The sequence below is a fragment of the Desmodus rotundus genome, chromosome 6 (assembly GCF_022682495.2).
Source record: "Desmodus rotundus isolate HL8 chromosome 6, HLdesRot8A.1, whole genome shotgun sequence".
Classification (NCBI taxonomy): domain Eukaryota; kingdom Metazoa; phylum Chordata; class Mammalia; order Chiroptera; family Phyllostomidae; genus Desmodus; species Desmodus rotundus.
The window spans coordinates 14676102-14695931 of NC_071392.1; the positions used below are offsets into that span (position 1 = coordinate 14676102).

General features: G+C 39.8%; 1 protein-coding gene across 2 annotated transcripts; it reads right to left on the reverse strand.

The window, feature by feature from the left end:
- Positions 1-356: 356 nt before the first annotated feature.
- On the reverse strand, positions 357-18790 carry FAM221A (family with sequence similarity 221 member A). Of its 2 annotated transcripts, none has more exons than XM_053926791.1 (7): positions 18664-18790; positions 16146-16319; positions 12724-12914; positions 11742-11948; positions 6981-7088; positions 4384-4466; positions 357-864 (listed from the first exon to the last, which is right to left on the reverse strand). In XM_053926791.1, exons 1-7 carry the CDS (start codon positions 18726-18728, stop codon positions 796-798), a joined length of 897 nt encoding a protein of 298 aa, XP_053782766.1. In that variant the 5' UTR covers positions 18729-18790; the 3' UTR covers positions 357-795. The 2 variants fall into 2 exon arrangements, with proteins under 2 accessions (XP_053782766.1, XP_053782765.1); XM_053926790.2 differs by lacking the exon at positions 357-864 and adding an exon at positions 890-3981.
- Positions 18791-19830: the final 1040 nt, after the last annotated feature.

The following is a 19830-nucleotide window of genomic DNA, read 5'->3' on the forward strand; positions in this document are numbered from 1 at the left end:
CAGGAGAGAGAAGGGGGAGTCTATTGGCTTCCACCTCCCATTAGTCAAGGGTGGTCCCAAGGTCATTAACGACCCCACATCTTTTATTCATGTATGATGCAGAGGGATTCCAGTGGGCATCTCAAGCCACAATGTCAGAGGATCCCTAGAGATTAATGACACAGTCCCAATACAAAGTGCCATCAAATGGCTTCCACGTGAAGCTGTCAGGCGCCTGCCTGGAATATTTCTCAGCAGTACTGGAGGTAGGGCCAAGAGGATTGGAAGTGGCACACAAGAGGTGTTAATACAGCTACATGCAAGGCAGTTAACAAAACACCTTAAATATCTGTAGATACCACTAGAAAATAACTATATAATTTTAAAAGTTTTTTATTTAAAAACAAATCAACATTACAAAGTTTAAAACATAAAAAATTAAGGATTTTAACTTACTTTTTTGAATGAAACATCGGCCCTTATATGTTTATTCAAAAGCATCAATTACATTTTTAATATTTTAAATAGCTTGGGAAGAGTTAAATTATGGTAGACCAAAGATATTTACTGTACTTTTGACTAATATGAAAATAACCTCATTGGTTAGGAGAGGTAAAAAAGTATATACAAAGTAGTAAATCATGAATTTTGATAAAATACAAGGTATATCACATTTAAATTAAGGAAACATCCAAAAAGACATTTTTGTACACTAAAAGAAGTAAATAATTTGAGAGAAAATAAACTACATTATTATGTTTAAATAAACGCTAAAGAGATGTATTTGGATGATGGTTGTAATTTCCTCAGTAGTCTTCACGTAGGTTTTGTATTTGGTGGCAATGGTACTTTCCCTGTATGCTTAGCAGCCTTCTCCATTTTTATCTGTAAATTTAAAATATATTGAGATAACAGATTGTGAAATAGTCTGAAGGAAAAAAGGCTGCACATACCTCATCTGAATTCACGTTTTATTTACCACAGCCACTTCACAGTTACTTAGCAGTTGTTACGGTGCTAAATACTAAAGCCAAAATCTGAGAGTTGAAGGAACCTAATTGCATTTTTATAATATGGTTTGAATTCAACTTCATAGAAGCATTTTAATAAAAATAACATATAATGAATCTTTGTTTGGAGAAAGGGAATAAAAATAATTTTAATTGCCACTAATTTTTTTTTAAGCTGAAATACCTAACCTGACATCAGCCTAAACACATTCACTTACGGGGCTACAGAATACACTACACCAGCCGGATTATCTCTGGAATGTGACTGCTGTGAGGGCAGTTTCCTGTAATTCTGGTTTCTATAGTTACCTTCCTGAAGTGTGTCCTCCACTGTAACTGCGGCAAAGAAAGTTGCATACCCTCAGCAGCAGCCTTCTGATCTTTTAGAAACACATAACCCTTTCCATGGGGGCAGTGGGGACAGGGGGAGCGGCAAGAGAAATACAAACAGAAAACATAAGCCCACCTGCCTCTCACTCATTACTGCTCACACTCTCACATACCAGTTCACAGAGGCAGCACTACTGCCTTATCCCACCAGAGAAAGGCCCAGAAAACGTGGGGCATGGAAGGTGGAGGCAGGGCCTCCTACCCTCTAAGGTGACAGGAATAATCTAAAAAAACCAGAAGGGCCCTGGTAAAGCCATGCTACCAAGTCCATCAAATTATAAATAACTTCCTAATTATAAAATTGTATGACTCTTATCTCTGTCTCATCCCCATTTTTTCTTCTCTCTCCTCTTCGAGTTGATTGAGAACCTCATTTAGAAATCACACACTTGCCCTGGCTGGTGTGGCTCAGTGGATTGAGTGTCCACCTGCAAACCAAAGGGGTGCCAGTTCAATTCCTGGTCAAAGGGTCACTGGTTCAATTCCCGGTCAGCACATGCTTGGGTTGCAGGCCAGGTCCCCAGTAAAGGTCAAGTGAGAGGATATTTCTCTCCCTCCCTTCCCCTCTCTAAAAGTAAATAAATAAAATCTTCTTAAAAAAAAAGAAATCATTCACTCATATCACTCTTGCATGCTGCATCAGTCAACAGGTCGTCTGAGGGACCCCCAAAGTGCACCCTATTCAAAGGCAAAGATTATAGGCATTGGAGTCAGACAGAAGAGTATTTGAACCCTACCTCTCTCACTCATTAACTACTTGAGACAAGTTATTCAACCAACAATTTTCTCATGTGTATAAAAAAAGTCATACTAATAGGTACATTTCAAGGTGGTTCTAAAGGTGTAAATAAGATCATGTCTATAAAGATTAACATACTTAATAAGCACTAAACAAATGCTAGCCTCCTTTCCCCTCTCATTTAGGCCCAAGCGTTAAACTTACAGCAACATCAAGAAAGGACAAAGATGCTGAACAAACAAAAGTCAAGGAAGAGTTTGCTCATTTGAGATACAGGCACACCTGGTTTTACTGCACTTCACAGGTCTTGCATTTTTTACGAAATAAAGGCAAGCCCTCCACCAGCAAAAAGATTACTACTCACTTTATTGCTATACTCACTTTCTTGTGGTGGTCTGGAAAACCAACCCACATCTCCCTCCCAGGTACATCTGTACTAGCAAAACGTTGCTTCGTAAAGACTCGGAACCCGTAAGATTCCATTTCCTGATCACCCCTTTTCCCTCAGTGGTGCACGCCTCGGTTTTGGGAATAACAGAAGAGCACTAACAATGTGTATGGTGCGTGTCAGCTCAGCAGTTTAGGTTTGCGCTTCTTAGTTTTTATACTCTGTTAATCACACAGGCTAGAGAGTTTGTAAGCTGTATCTCACAAATCCATAAATCATACACAGCAGAGAATTATAAACTACATCTCGTAAATCCATAAATTCTAGGTCTGGTTATAATTAGCAGTCTGGGTGGGCCAGGTGTATCGTCTAAAACAGCCACAGATAAGAACTCCCTCCATTATCTTCCCACAAGCAAATTCCACTGGCATGTTTTCAAGGCAGCCAACACTGCCTGGGCTTCCAGAGGAGGGAAGGAAGAAGTTCTAGAACCCTGTTCCTCATAAGCCTATGAGGAAAAACTAAAATTCGGCTGTAACTGTGTGTGTTCTAAGAACAGAGATTGATTTGATTAAAAGTTTATCCTTAACAATGCTGCAAAAACAACCTTTTCTGTTCTCACTCTGACCATCTCAGCTTCCAGAGATCCTACCACCATCTCTCCCTTCGACCAGCGCTTTCCAAAACAGCATTCATTCCACGCTGTCCAACAAGGCAGCCGCTACCCACATGTGGCTGCTGAGCCCCTGGATGGGGCTAGCCTGACTGAGGAAATAAATTGTAATTTGTTTAATTTAGACTTACAGAGTCATGGCTACAACGTATCACTGCAGCAAGTTCTATTTCCTAGCTCTGCCTTAGATCATACGAGGACTCTCCCCTCTACTTCAAAATTCTTCATCACAAAAACCAAGCCTGTCTCTGTCCCCTACTCACTTCCTCTGCTCTTAGATGGTGAATTTATTTAACAGTCTCCTTTTCCCCACACCTTCAGTGACTCAACAAGCTCTTGTCTAAGAGTTGTAGAGGACGTGACGAAAAGTGACAAGATTATCTTTTCTTTCATAGAACTTATTACCTAGTTGGAAAAAGAACAAATGCCCACAAACCAACTATAAAATAATCCTAAAGAAAGCACTTTGGGGAATGTGCTGGATAACATCCCCCATGCCTTATTAAGCCAACATCCTTTCATCAACTATAAACAAAAACAAAACTCTCAAATATGAGCACTGCATGAAACACATCAAATGTGAGTAACATGTATGAAAGCAATCTCAGTTATATGTTTATTTTTTTCCATAAGTATTTATTGAAAACATATTACGTACAAGGCACTACACTTAGTTCTGGTGAAAACACAAAGCAGAATAAAACACTACACGTATCCCTAGAGAGCGGCAGTGTGGTAGAGAGCTGCTAGACATTATCATTACTGAAATCCGGGGGCACTTCAGTACTGCAGTTGCTGAGCCCTAGAAAGTGTTAAAATGCTTCCATGGTTAGTGTTCTGTTACTTCAAGTCTATTGAGTAATTTTAACTTTGGTATGAATATACCTAGAAGTTTCTAAAAAGAACTCCTACATATGAATTCAAGATATATATAACTTACAAATCTGCTGAAGGATATTACTGACCATTTTATTTGTATATTCAGTCAATCTTAATGACTTCCATAAATTAACCAGTGTATTATCATATTATTCGTTAGTCCTGTTTCTCTCTAATCATAAATAAGCCCCAAGTCTAACACCAGCTACAGGTAAAGACTTCATAAATTACTTTTAATAACAATCCACGACGAATATATAATTGTCCCACAGTGTCTTTGTTACGAGTAAATGCTTAATGTGAGCAGATTTCTCCACAGACTTACCCTTTCCTGGTACCGTCTTTCAAAGAACGCCATATCGTCCTCTTCAGGTCTCCTTAACGAGGACACTTGACTACTTGTACCTACTAATAGAGGGGAAAAAACAATTCTAAGTAATGTATTTCTAAAATTATAAATTTTCCTGGGATAAAAAACGGAAGAAAACTTTCCTCCTACCTAGTGATATTTTCATTTTTCAAACCTGAAACAGTGTGAATGGAGAATTGATCCTACCACCTAATTCTTTTTTTAGAAAGCTGAGCATCATGAGACAAAACTAATTTTCATTGGCAAACATTCTGCAAATATTCGACTGGTTCATATTAAATAACACAACATAGCCATTTCATAGAAGAATACACTTGGCTTTGTTTAATTACATCTTACACTTCATAGCTAACCTAGAAATGCATGTACCCCTCTAACAGATAATACAGAATATAATTACATAGGTAATTATAGAAATGCCATGGTCTGAATGTCCCCCCAAAAAAGAATTTCATATGTTGAAATCCTAATGCCCATTGTCTTAGGAGGTAGGGCCTTTGGGAGATACTTAGGTCATGAGGAGGGAGCCCTCCTGAATGGAATTAGTATTCTCATAAAGGAGACCCCACAGAGATCTCTTAGCCCTCCCGCCATGTGAAGACACAACGAGACGGCGCAGCTGCAATCAGAAAGAGGGCCTTCTCTAGAACACAACCCGGCCGGGGCCTTGATCTCAGACTTCTCCACCTCCACTACTGCAAGAAATAGATTTCTGTTGAGTGTAACCAGCACAGCCACCTGAACAGACTCAGACAGGGTGTGCAGGCAACCACGATGATGATTCTTCTTGGTTTAAAATTTTCCATGGTATTCACTTTTTTAAACTAGCCCTGGCTGGTGTGGCTCAGTGGTTGAGTGCAGGCCTGCAAATCAAAGGGTCACTGGTTCGACCCTCTGTTGAAGGCACATGCCTGTGTTGCAGGCCAGGTCCCCAGTAGGGGGCACACGAGATGCAACCACATGTTGATGTTTCTCTCCCTCTCTTTCTCTCTCCCTTCCCTTCTCTAAAAAAATAAATAAAATCTTTTTAAAAAAATTTTTTTAAAAACCAATCAAGCACTAGTTCACATGCTGAAAGGAATTCTAAATTGCGTCGGAAGGAAAATCTGGCTTCAGTTACAGGTAAACCAAGAGCCTAGTTCCATGGAAAAGTTCACCTTCATTTCAGGTGGATGTCCTGGTTGGGTCCCTCTGTAGCCAAAATAGAGGATCAACCTGAACACCTGTTCTTGCTTTTTAAACACATGAACTTACCCTCAACGAGCAACACAAAAATCATGTAACTCTGTCAACTCTCTCACAGAAGCCTTCTTGAGGGAATAAGAAAAATTGCTCGGAACAGGTGCTATCTATCCACGCATCTGAAGACTCGGGCTGTTCCCTCACTCCTGTGGCACTGACCGCCGGGGCAAAGCCTCTTACAGGATCACCTGCAGTGAGGTGCATCTCCATGACAAAATTTCATTTATCTGGCAAGAGGGCACATTGCCACTTTTCTCAAAGGTGACTATTAGAAATGAGCTGCATTTGCTGAAATACAGTTTCTAGGAACCTTGGGCCACTGCCGCATTGAGGGTCACTGTATAGGCGCCTCTAAAACCCCAGCACTTCGTGTGTGTGGCAAAAAGGTAAAATGCAAGAAGGATTCATGGATATGGACAACCGTGTGGTGATAAGGGGACTAAGTAGTAATGGAAAAAAATACAGTAAAGATTTTTTTAAATAAATAAAAACTAAAACCGTTACCCAGCACTGGCGTAACTTTTGTTAGCACAGAGGAATTCATGTTTCCTCGTCTCTAATAATGAACAGTGTTAAACTGATCGCATCTTCCTTTGTGCCCTGGCTGCCGCTACACTCAGTCAAAACTGAGGCCTAATGCAGCAATTACAACCACCGGGAACGTGGGCAGAATTGTGTCCCTTTCCTTGGTTTTGATCTCCCATCTCTATTTCATCACACTTCACTGTGTGCTGTTTTTGTCAGAGGCAGCCCTAAAATCTCTTGTGGAGAAAGCAGGGGACATGAAAAGGTTGTATGAAAATAATAAATCAAAGGAAATTCTCATTTTAAAATATTTTTAAATATTAAATATCTAATAAATCATACAAATTCCTTCTTCAATATTTTTATTCTTGCTTTCAAGAAAGGAAATGCAGTATTATTCATTTTAAATGTATAACTAGTAAATGATAAAACCTTGCTAACCTGTAATTATCACTGGATTACATCCTCTCTGGGAGAACCTCAAGGATCAAGGCAACCAATCCACTAAAGGGCTCTTGTTCAGACATCAAAGCAATAATGTACTAAAATAAGGTTTTAAAACTTCAGATTATTGTATTATCTGAATCCTCATAATTCTCAGACATGGCAATTTTTCCCAATAAAAAATAAGGTTTCTTGCTGTTTCTCACTGCCTGGCCAATATAAAATACTCATAAAATGATAATCCAATTGTGGTAATACTGGAAAAAACAAGAGCCATCAATGAATCAATCTATATTCTTATTTTCCACATCCAAACATATTTCTCCATTTCATTTCATTACCATCTGTTCGTGTGTCTGGAGAAGAACTAGATGATGCTTGAAATGCTTTTAGAAATGGGTGGTCCAAGGCTGTACCTGGAGAGTCTAAAAATTCAGCTGAAGGTGCACCTGGTAACAAAATACATGAAGAATGAAAGTTAAATCTCTATTTGTGACAACGCAAAGAAGTTATTTCAAAAGTGAAATAAAGTTGAAACTCATCAGAATCATTAGAAAAATCCTTTCTGTAATAAGGAAAGTTTTACTCAGATTTTTACCAGCCATATAAGTGAAGGAAAATGGGTAAACAAATGTATTTTTGTATTTCTCAGAGAACTTTTTCACAGAAAAGAAATATATATGTACAAATGTAATCATGTGTCAGCAAAGAGAACAGAACATTAACATAGTTATAAAACACTATAAAAAACAAAACATTTCTGATAAAAGAATCTCTAGTTTAAGAGGGCAGAATAAGTATAAATTTACTCTATTCCTCACTGGGAAAACAACTAAAAACAAAGTATGAAAAACAAAGAGACCTTCTTCAACGAAATGAGGAAACATCCACACTACAAACTACAAAGCCCAACTGCTAAATAATTATTTGCTAACCAAAAGGAAGGAAGCACAGAGAAAATGTACTTGTAAGTGCTCTATCTTCTTCACAAGCCACCACCTCCCCCACATCCTGCACGTAGAGGGAAAGAAAATAAACTTTCAGTCCTACTGGGTTTTAAAAGTTCATCCTTTCTTTCTTTCTTATAATGTAAACAGTGAGGCAATTGCTCAGTCTTTCAGACTCTCCCCACCGCCCCCCTCCTTTCTCACGCGTCTGCGGGAACCTAGGAGGGGAGCTCAGGGCCAGCCAGCTCCCGGTGCTGTCCTCTGGTTGCTGAGTGCACTACAGATCTCAAAAGCTCAAGGCTCGCCTATGTGGAAAGTTACTCTCCCAGCTTTGCAGGGCCTGGTAGCCTCACCCTCACTCTCACTGGAGTACAGGCTCAGCAATGTCTGCCACCTCCTCCGTGATTCCCTCGGCGCCCAGGGGACCCACCTCTAACTCTGCTCTGGGGTCACCCTGGCCCCTTGCTATGACAGACACCATGGCAAGCCCACTGCCTCACAGCTCAGTTAAGAGCTGGGAATTCTGGACCCTTCTGCAACATAAAGGAGCCAAATTCCAGCAAGGGCTCCTCTCTGCCTGGGACACTACCTGGCTAACAGAGCAGAAGTCCCTCTACCTCAGGCTCCCCTACATCTGAAGTCAAGACAAAAATATTTTATGTTTCCTCTCTTCACTCTCGCCTTTCCTCACCCCACCTTTCCTCAAGGGCCAAAAGGGGCAGGTTTTCTTTCCTTGTAAGGATGCTTAAGTGATAAAATACTGGAAGTCAAAAAAGGCAAAGATGTCAGCTACAACCACTATTACCTAGCATTGTTCTGAAAATACCAGCCATTTTGGTTTGTCAAGAGTAAGAAGAGTCATAAATATTGGAAAGGAAGAGGCAAAAATATCATTATTTGCAAAATCAACTAAACATTTATTTAAATCTCTAAGATTAAGTACAGTAGTAACTGAGTACATTTTATGCTGCTAGTAACAAAACAGCATAAAACATTTGCTTTTTTATAAACAAACAATAATCGGCTAGAGAATATAAAGAAAGTAAAAGAGCCCATGCATGCCAGCTATAAAAAGAAGATGACCTGGCTGGTGTGGCTCAGTGGATTCAGCGCAGGCCTGCAAACCAAAGGGTCACTGGTTCGATTCCCAGTCAGGGCACATGCCTGGGTGGCGGGCTAAGTCCCTGGTTGGGAGCATTCGAGAGGCAACACTGACGTTTCTCTCCCTCTCTTTCTCCTTCCCTTCCCCTCTCTCTAAAAATAAATGAAATCTTTTTTAACAAAAGAAGATGAAATACCTATAAGCAGAATGAAGAACCATGCTGGATTTTTATGAAGATAACTTCAGAATTCTACTTAGCTACAGAGAAGACAATTAAATGAAGAGACTCGATATTTTAAAATATCAATTCTTCCAACATTATTCAATGATCACATTAAATCACACAATGATCAACTAAAATAAGAATGGTTTTGTAATAATACAATGTTTTCAAAAATGATGCCAGAGTTCTAAAAGAATTAAAAGGTAAGAATAGGTCAGAAAAACTCTGAAATACTAGTATGAAGTCATAAATACGGATTTGTTAAGAAGCTGCAGTAATGAAAACAATGTGGCAGCTGCACAGAAATAGGCAGCAAAGAGCAGAGGAAGGCGCTCAGCACAACCTGGGTTGAACCCAGCCCTACCACTTACTGGCTGAGTAGCACAGAGCAAGATGTTTACATCTCTGCTGAGTTTCCTCATATGTAAAAAAAGGTTAATAATAGAACCCAACTGGAGTTGCTGTGAGGGTTGTATGAGGTAACAGAGGTAAAGAGGTTGTAACTCCTGCTCATCATCAGCATCATTAGCATTCATTACTTTTTGCCACTGGTACTTGGGTTTTCCGTAACCACTGCATATACCTAATAGAGTCATGCACCCATAAATATTGAAAAAGGATTTATTTAGGGAATTTAACAAGCTACCTGTAAAATTAGTTAGAAGCAAAGCACAAATATATCAAGGCAATCTTGAAAAAAAAAAACCACAAACAGGAGGAATACCAAATATCAAACATACCATGAAGAATAACAAAAATAGGTAATATTGGCACAGAACAGAAAAATCAGCCAATGGAACAATAGAAAGTATGACAGAATATGATAAAGTTTTAAATTATTTGGGAAAATAACTTGCCATCAGTTTGGACAAAAACTGAAGTTTTACACCACCTTACACTTTAACAAAAAATAAATCCCACATGTCTGAAAAACCTAAACAAAAAAACAAAATAATTACATATTACAGTAAAATGAAAAAATATGTTTATAGAATTGGAGCAGAGAAGTCCTGCCTCCAAAATTTAAAAACTTAAAAAAAAAAATACTAAAACACAAATGACAGATTGGAAAAAAAAAACAATATGTAAGACTTTTTATAAATCAATGAGAAAAGATAAAAACAAAAATGAACAAAGTATATGAACAGACAACACACAGAATATAAAATGGCCAACACATATGAGAAGATTCTCATCCCACTTTACTAACCAGGAAAATTAAACTGAAACAGTAACATTTGCACATATGAAGCTGGCAAAAATTATGTTTAATGATATCAATGATCAGCATAAATGTGAGGAAATAGGCAAACTAAAACATTACTAGAGGAAGAATTAACAAGTAAAGCATTTTTAAAATGCAATCTGACCAAATATATTAAAATTTCACATATGCACACACTTCAACCCAAATACTCTACCTCTCTATATCTACCTTAGATTCAAATTCATGTGATATACAAGGAAGCAAGTTCAAGGATATTTTTGGCAGGATTGTTTATAAAGGCAAAAAAAAAATGAAAGCAATCTAAATGCCAGGAACAAGGAAATGGTTTAACTAAACTGATATATCTACAGTGCAGAACACAATGCAGCAGTTACAAAGAATCACACAGCCCTGACCAGAGTAGCTCAGTTGGCTGGACAGCGTCCCACGGAGGGAAGGGTCATAGATGTGACTCCCTGTCAGGGCACAGGCCTGGGTTGTGGGCTGATCCCCGGCTGAAGCCCATGCAAGAGGCAACCTGTCAATGTTTCTCTCACACATCGATGCTTCTCCCCCTTTCTCCCTCCCTTCCCCTCTCTCTAAAATTAATAAATAAAATCTTAAAAAAAAAATTATAAAGGGATTAAGTAGACCTGTGTGTCCTAACAGGCTTTTTGAAAAAAGAGTAACAATAATAAAGCACTAAATTTTTTCTAAGTTAAAAAAGCAAACACATACATGTGTGTTTATGTATGGTTGTACATGCATAAACATACTACATGAAAGTACATACATTACATAAAAGTAACACATATAAAAATGTATGCCAGAAAGAAAAGTTTATTATCAGTTGATGACAGCAAATTACCCTCTGGGAAAGAACCTAAAGTAAAGACAGTGTTTAAAGGGGCCTTGTACTTCATTTCTACGGTTTGAACCTTTTATAATAAGAAAGTATTCACTTATATTTATGTAATTTTTGAAATGAAAAATATTTTTAAACACATGCTTGTAAAAAAAAATCCACACACAAAAGTATTTAAAGGAAATAGAAACCATATTCTTCTCCCCAATCCCACTTCACTCAGAATACAGTTACGTTCAATGATTTATGTCCAATTAAACTTTTCCCTAAATTGCTTAAAACATATATGCAAGCAGATGTGTGTACACACACATACACACATGGGCATATACACCTATGTGTATATATGCCTATGCATGTGAGCACACATTATCGATATGATTGCACATGTATGTACATATTAACACATGAACATAGCCTATGTTTCCAAAATGAGATCATTATAATGGTAAAAAATGCATACAATAGGATGATATCAAATAAAGGAAATATTCAGCTATTACAAACAATGTGATTATTGACTGGGATTGGGTGCAAGTTTGGGGGAAGGGACTGATCTCTTGTAATTTCTAGATATTCTGTAATGACCTCCTGTTGTATAGTGGCAATTAAACCTTTTTCAAAAAACAGAAATCAAATAAGAGAATGTTTTCTGGGAAAAAATGAAGAATATAGAGTGCTAAACAAGCACGAGGCTTCACGACTGTTAACACACATGAAACACTATGACAAGCTCACATTTCCGCATCGTCACTTACCGATCCCACTGTCATCTAACCGCATGTAGCCTTCTGCCAGTGAGCTGAAGCCGGTTAGTCCTCCCATTGCTGCGTAGGGAACATCTCGCCCCACTGGTTTCCCTTGAGCCAGTCTTTCTTGCTTAGTTTCCACTACTGTGTCATGGGCATATGCAGGCTGACCACAAGCACAAGTGAAGCAGCTATGGAACCCCGAACACTTGGAACCTGAATCAAGGTGTAAAGGCAATTAATGTTTTTAAATATAGGTACTACAAGCTACCTGCCCTAAAAGCGCTCAGCTTGGCCAAAATCACCTGAATCTGGATCCCTCAGGTACTAGCCTCTAACCCCTGTAACTGACATTGAACTCCCTCCCAGCCACTGCTCTTATTTCTAACAGTTTCTAAAGCAGTAAGGAATAGTAGCTGGGAAAAAATATTGGAAAAACCAACAAGGACTGCCCTGGCCAGTGTGGCTCAGCTGGTTGGAGCATCATTCCATAACCAAAAGGTTGCGGGTATGATTTTGGGTCAGAGCTTATGCCTGGATTACGGGGTTGTCCGTGGCCCAGTCCAGGCGCACTTAGAGGCAGCCAGTCTGCTTCTCTCTTGCATCAATGTTTCTTTCTCTCCCTTCCTCCCCCCAAAAGCAATGAAAAAAATGTCCCCAAGTGAGGATTATTTTTTTAAAACCCCTGTAAAAGAATTTAGTTGATAAAACTCCCATTATTCAAAAATTTGAAACAAATCACATCTAGTGATTATTTTAAAATCTACTCGACTGATTTGAAATACATGAGATTAGGGTTTATGATTGCAAAGCATACAAAAAATTTGGAATTTTAACACACACACAAAAATTTTAGAGTAAGCTACCCACCAAATTCTTCTGAGTTGTTTCCCATTGACTCTATAGCTGAATAAAACTCGCACAAAGACACATTAAATATTTAATAAAGAAATACAAGCACTCGGTTGGCGTGTTTGTAACACTAACTCACAGGCGGTGCACGCAAAGCCAGGCGACGCACTGTGCTGATCCGCAAAGTGCTTGCACCTGCAGCGAACGGGCTGCGCGCCGTTCAGCGGGACGTAGCTGTAAGCCCTGCACCGGCAGCCCGTCACTCGGCAGGGCAGACTGATGGGGCGCTGCTGTGGAATTGTTTCAAAGTCAGTTTTATGTTGTTTATACCTAGAAAAAATAAATAGAAGGGAAGAAATAAAACACAAGGCAAGTAATGCCAAAAACTACTATTCCTATTCTGTTAAATGCAAAATGATTCTTTTTTTATTTTATTTTTGTTCTTGTTAGTCAGGTAAAAATAAACTCCCCTACCTGCAGTATTTCTGGCAGCTATGTTGTTTTGGTCAGAGGAAATCTTTACTCTTAGATTTTTATTTTTAGTTATTACAGCAATATACAAAGAAATGTCATACAATCCTCTTAAAATACAAACCACTACAGATTCTTTAACAGGGAAGCACAACCCAGGAGTATGAAATAAGCTCGTTATCAAAACTCTTTTTATTAAGGTACACTCCTTAAATTTATTTCTATAGGTTTGCTACTTAAAACTGAAATAAGTTCAATAAACATATGTTAATGTAAGTTATTTTAATATAAAGTAACTTTTAACTTCGAAATAAATTATCGACATTTTTAAAAGCCAAAGCTCTCTTTTAAAACACTAAGTAATTTTCTTAAAATGTGAGACTATTCGCTTCTGTCTCATAAGGTGATACTCGGTAAAATACTATTAAATTTATTATTCTCAATATGAAATCTGAAAAATAGAAGCTAAAATAACAAGATACCATTTTTCACTTAGCAAAGAGAACCAAAGCTTTTTTACAACTATGCACAATTCACAATGCAGCCAAGAGTGTTACAAAAGAACCAATCCCATCTAATGTTTTAAGAACACTTAAATATTAAATAGATCCATCCATCCTTTAACCCAGACAGTTCACTTTTTAAAATATACTCTAAGAAAATAATTCCATATATAGAGCTTTGTGCATAAAGATAGTATTAGCAACAGTACTTACAATTGCCCCCCCAAAAAATCATATACACACACACACGCACACACGCCCCATACTAATAACAAGGGAATGGTTAAGTAAATTCCAAAACAACGGTTTTCAAACTTTGTATCAGTGAAGCCTATTTCTTCAAAATAAAATCTTTTACAGAACCATAATATACAATATAAAATGGATATGCCCTGGCTGGTGTAGCTCAGTGGATTGAGCTCAAGCCTATGAACCAAAGGGTCGCCTGTTGGATTTCCAGTCAGGACAAATGCCTGGGTTGCGCGCCAGGTCCCCAGTGGGGGGCGCACGAAAGGCAACCACACACTGATGTTTCTCTCCCTCTCTTGCTCCCTCCCTTCCCCTCTCTTTAAAAATAAATAAATAAAATCTTTTAAAAAAATAAAATAAAATGGATAAAAGCAGAGTTGGTCAAAGCAAGGGAAAGAGGCAGAATTGGAGTCTGCCCTTTCCCTAAACTGCCACTCCAGCTGGAACACCCCCAAGACACTCTCACACCTCTGGGAACACACAGTGGACTAACTCAGTATCAGGCAGTTTCAAAGATCTTGCCTGTGATAACTACCTAATAATGTGGAAACACATTTCTGTGATCCTGCCACGAAAAACTGGTTCAATATTTATATGCACACATAATTAACTAAACAAACTTTGTAAATAAAAAATTACATGAATATAGTATAATGTATTAACAGCAGCTAGCTTTGAGTGGTGAATCTTCTTTCTATTTTTCTATATAATCCTCATTTTCCTAATAATAATCCTTCACTTTTATAACACGGGGGAAAAAAAACTGTAGACAGCTCACTGATTGACCAGTACTAAAGAATTTTTTCATCAAAGTTGAGTTGGGCCCATTTTAAAGATTAATTCCACATTGTATAAGTATACACAGATAAGAGACGGGCCCTAAATTTATACAAGAATAAAAATTGAAACTAACACAAATTTATTCTGAAAGATGCCAGTGTAACTGATACACTGATATCTTTCATTCACTGATAACAGTGAATGAATTCTGAAAAATATAGCGTAACTTTCTCCTTCCCTCCACAGTGTTTTTAGGTGCAGTTGCTAAATAAACTTCAAGTCAGTCTATATAAAACATTACTCATCTTAGCAACTGCCTAACAACCTCCGGCAAACTGCATGTCTGTAAATAGCAACTATACAAAGAGTGTCTTACGAAAGAGGCCCAAAAACTATCAGGACAGGGCGGTTCTCCTTCACGGTTGCTTTGGAGCAGAAAGTTAAAAGTTGTTACCTATAGGTTCAGTGACTTTTCCATGAAGCAGCTTTGTCCTTCTGAGCTTTACAACTGTGACCTGTGATAGTCGTAAAATTTAAAACACAACGAACTCTGCCAAATGCAAACCTCAGGTACAGGCAACAGGCACCAAGGACTGCGGCCTCCTCCTGGCTCCATAGCTCCGCTGGTTGGAGCAGTGGTCCCCAACCTTCTTAGCACCAGGGACTGGTTCCATGGAAGACAAGTTTTCCATGGACCGGGGTGGGGGGGATGGTTTCCAGATGATTGAAATACATTACATTCAAGCTCACCTTCTGCTGTGCGGTCCAGTTCCTAACAGGCCCAGACCAGTACCAGTCCACAGCCCAGAGGCTGGGGACCCCTGGCTTAGAGCATCCACCCGATACACCAAGATTGCGGGTTTGATCCTTAGTCAGGGCACGTAAAAGAATCAACCAGTAAATTCATAAGTAAGTGGAAGAACAAATCAATGTCTCTGTCTCTCTCTCTCTCTCTCAAATCAGTAATTTTTTTTAAAATAAAAGAATGAAAAGCAAGGATTGGGACCTCATATGTATTTCCTTTGCTCCATGTGCTTTTCTTGGAAATGGGTCATATGTAATAAAAAGCTGTGTGCTTAGTATTTTTGTTTTAAGAAAGGTATTGACACATTCCTTGAAGAATAAAGCAAGATTAGAAAAATTGAGGAGAAATGCTTCTTTTTGTAGATCGAGAACCTGGTCAGTGTGGATCGACTCAAGCAGTTCCACAGTCTGACAACCCGCCCTGGACCACCTTGTCCAGTGGTGGGAGAGGCAGACTGTGTTCCCAGCCAAACTGAGAGACCCTGGCAAAGCCACGGGGGCACCAATATCCTTTTAACCAATGGCAAGAGAAGAGATACTTAAGGCAATGGACTGTAATGAGTTCTAATAGGAAATAATAGAATGTTTTAATTACAGCAAAAAACATTTTGGATAATTTCTAGTGCAAAATATCAAGGCCCATTTTAAATGTTTCTCAATTATCACAAGTAATGTTATTTACAGAAGGAAGATGTGCTCTGCGATAGTTTTACATTCTCCGATCCCCAGAAAACTTAGCAATAAAACATCTTACCTGTGTGTACAAAAACACGGCGTCTCCGGGCCCACAAGTTTACAATCTATTCCAGTTGGTGACCTCCAGCTCACAAACAGTCTGTTCTGTAAGCGCATAGGTAAAACTTTTCTTTTGTATTCTTCATATTCTTCAGGAGTAAAAAGTTTCCCGCCATCGTCCTCACCCACAATTCTACAGCAAAGAAATACTTCTCTTAAGTCTTGATTATTTATTTTCCAGGTTAAAAATACTATGCTCTAAAATTAAACCATACTTATATAGTCAAAGGAAAGGCTGCTATGGCTCTAAATTTTTACTTTAGGTTTATGTTAGTAGCAAAATTGCACACAATGGTAAGAAAGCTTTTGCTGCCCATATAAAAGAGGATTATAAATAAGAAAGTCAATGAAGTCATAAATCTGACTTTACGGACGAAGGTTTGCCACGGGAGAATTGCCACATACTCACCTCAATTTCTCCTTTGATTCTAAAGCAAACATGCTCATTCTTCTCATTAAAAGCTGGAGCCTAAACTGCTAAAGATTCTAACGTTTTCCTCCTTTAAAAATAGTAACATTCCCCCAAACAATCAGTGAAGACAGTATGACTAATGTCCACACCTGACCCTACACCCGGGCCAGGAGTTTAATGTGGGACCCACAACCACCCTTGGACCTGCACTAGCTCAGACCCACACCTGCTGAGTACTCAGGTGCATCAAGGTTCAATTCCAGAAGACCTCCAAATTTTAGGAGAAAAAAATAAGTCGCCGATATTTCTTAATTTCTTAGGAAATTGAGAGTTGGCCTCCATGAAGGAAAAGGAACCACAACTAAAAGTATTTCTTCAAAATTGAAGAAATTTCTCCTTGAATATATCCCCTTTTAAAAGGCATGAAAAGGGTTGTTTGCAGAATGCTACATAATTTTTTTGTGCAATCCATACCTTTTCCCATGCTTTCAAGCCTTTGGCTGAGGTAGATAAATAAAACAAATTCAGAAGCTATGAAGCCATCGGACCCTTCTTCCTTAAATAATTGACACACAATAATAAAAAAGGGGGGGGCATCTTATTCTGAGATCATTTTTGAGCCACTTCACTTTGCTACCAAGAAGTATACCGACAGGTACTGAAAAGATCTTAAAATCAAGTCTTTAAAGAAAGGGATCATTTATATCTAAGTTCTAACCCAGTGCAGCTCAAACTTTATTGTATTTATGGTCCTCTAGTGATCTAGTCCAAATGCAGATTCAAGATTAATGGTCTAGAGTGGGCCTGAGAGTCTGCATTTCTAACAAGCTCCCAGAAGATGCTGCACAGCTGGTCCATGATTGCTACACTTTGAATAGCAGGTTCTAACTTTTAAACGTTCCAGGTTCTTCATGTTTGCAAAAATAATTTTCCACCCAGTCCTAACATTTTCTGACCAGGCAAGAGTCTACAACTGGAGGACCACAATACACCTATCTAAACATCTAAATACCTAAGTTATCAGTCAAGGCCAGGGCCCAGCAACTTGGTCCCAGTGAAAAGCCCTGGAGACTTGGAGGCTAAAGGAGCCAGCTCTGCCCTGGGTCAGGGCTGGGTGGAAGCTGTTCTGAGCACAGGACCCCTGGGTTACCTGAACCCACCTGACCCCAGGATGAGCCCTGACCCATCAAGCTCTGCAACCTCATTTTTCTGGCTCAGAGTTCCCAGGTATTTCTAGGCGTTACCACCTACACCAGAAAACAGTCAAAGCGAGTCCAGCCAGATAGAAAACACATTTGCCTGAACACCCCTAGGTGATTTGAGGCTGCCGCTTTTATGCAAGCGACCCCTCTGGCTCAGATTTCCCAGAGGGAACAGTGATAACGTAGCTTCCTGTTTATACACACTTTGCCCCCAGCAATGCATCCTCCGGCCAGTTCCTCTCCAGTAATTCTCACTCACCCAGTTTCCCAACTGTCAAAAACCTTTTTTGGGAGACGGAAGAAAGAAAACGCGTTGCAGGTGCACCAGATTTGGTCACCGCTAAAGGGGCCGGCTGCGTTCCTAGTTTCAGGAGAGGACTAGCTCCAGAACCACCGAAACTCCACCAGTCGGTGTCTTTCTCCCAAAACCACTCCTTGGGATTGGGATCACGTCTGGAAGTTCACGACTCACCCTACCGCTACACTAACATGCAAACTGAATGTCTGCTCACTTTTATAGGCCCCGAGTATTCCATCTGTAATTCTTCAATGGCCGTTTAGGAAAAACAACTGGACCCTTGCATGAACCTACAGTTACTAATTCTTCCTGGAAGGGGTCGGAGCGGGAGACCTCGTAAACACACTCGTAAGAGACTTGTTAGTACGGTATGGCGTATCAGTATAATATTTAGGTCCAGAAAGACGAAACTCGAAATCAATGTAAGCCTCCCCCAACAGCCCGGGAACGGATTGCAGGGACCCGGCGGGCGAGCGCCCGGCCCCTGCTCGCGTCCCCGGCGCTCCTCTCATACCAGGGACTGGACTGCCCTGGGGGACCCCGCTCCGCAGAGCTGCTGCCTCACCTCCGGTACTCCAGGTAGTCGTCCACGGCCGCCACGCCGCCGGGAGGCAACGTCAGCCGCTCCATGGCCCGCGGGGAAGCAAAAGGCTCCGACGCGGCGCGCCCGGAGCCGGCAGTACGCACAGGCGGATTCCGCAGGAACCAGCTGGCCCCGCCCCGACAGGCCGCGCCCCCTCCCTCTCGCCTCCGGATTGGCCCGTCCGAAGACCGCGGTGACGGCGCGTGCGCCTCCCACCCGGCGCCCAAACCCGCGCGAGATGCAAGCTGTCTGCAAACGCAGTCCCGCACTGCACGGGTTGCTGCTGGCGGCCATCCACAAACCCTGCTTAGATCTCTCTCCCTAGTTTACCAGGTCTCCTTGCGAAGTGACAAGCAACAAGGGAGTGCAATTCCGTGCGTACAATGGAATAATGAAGTAATATGACGTCTATAACATCATCTAGCGCAGGGTCTTGTCAAAAGCTCGAAATAGGTCTTGTCTGGTATAGTTCTTTGGGTTCGGTGTAGTCCCACAAAGCAAAAGGTCTCTGGTTCCATTCCTGGTCAGGCCACACCGATCTATTGGTGAATGTTTTTCTCCCTCCCTCCCCCCCGCCCCGTCTCTAAAAATAAATAAACAGAATCTTTTTCAAAAATTTGAAATAGAGTTTAAGTCTTCCGATCTAACTTTTAGACTACAGGAAATACAGGGAATGAAGAAGCAAATTAAACACAAGGATGCAACTGAGACATTCTACAGGACTACTGACCCGGGTTCTTCAAGAAGTAAATGGTATAAGGGAGGGGAAAATGGGGACCTTGTCTGGATGAAGAGAGATCTTAGAGGTAGGTTGTAACGACCAAATTCAATACGTGGACATAGTTTGGATTCTGATTTGAAAAAAATAACGCTAGAAAGCTTTTTTTTAGACAACCATGGAAAATTTAATAGTTTTATTGAAACATAAGAAATGATTATCTCATTTTGGGAATGTAAAAATGGTTTTGTGGTTACATAAGAATTTTTTGTCTTTTAAAGTATAATGAAGTAGTAGGATAAAATACCATGCCATTTAAGATTTACTTTTAAATGCTCCAGCAAAAAAAAAAATGAAATATGAAATAGAAACAGCTTGTTTATCAAGATGCCTCCTTTTTCACCATCATAGGTAAGAGCTACTTCTACAAT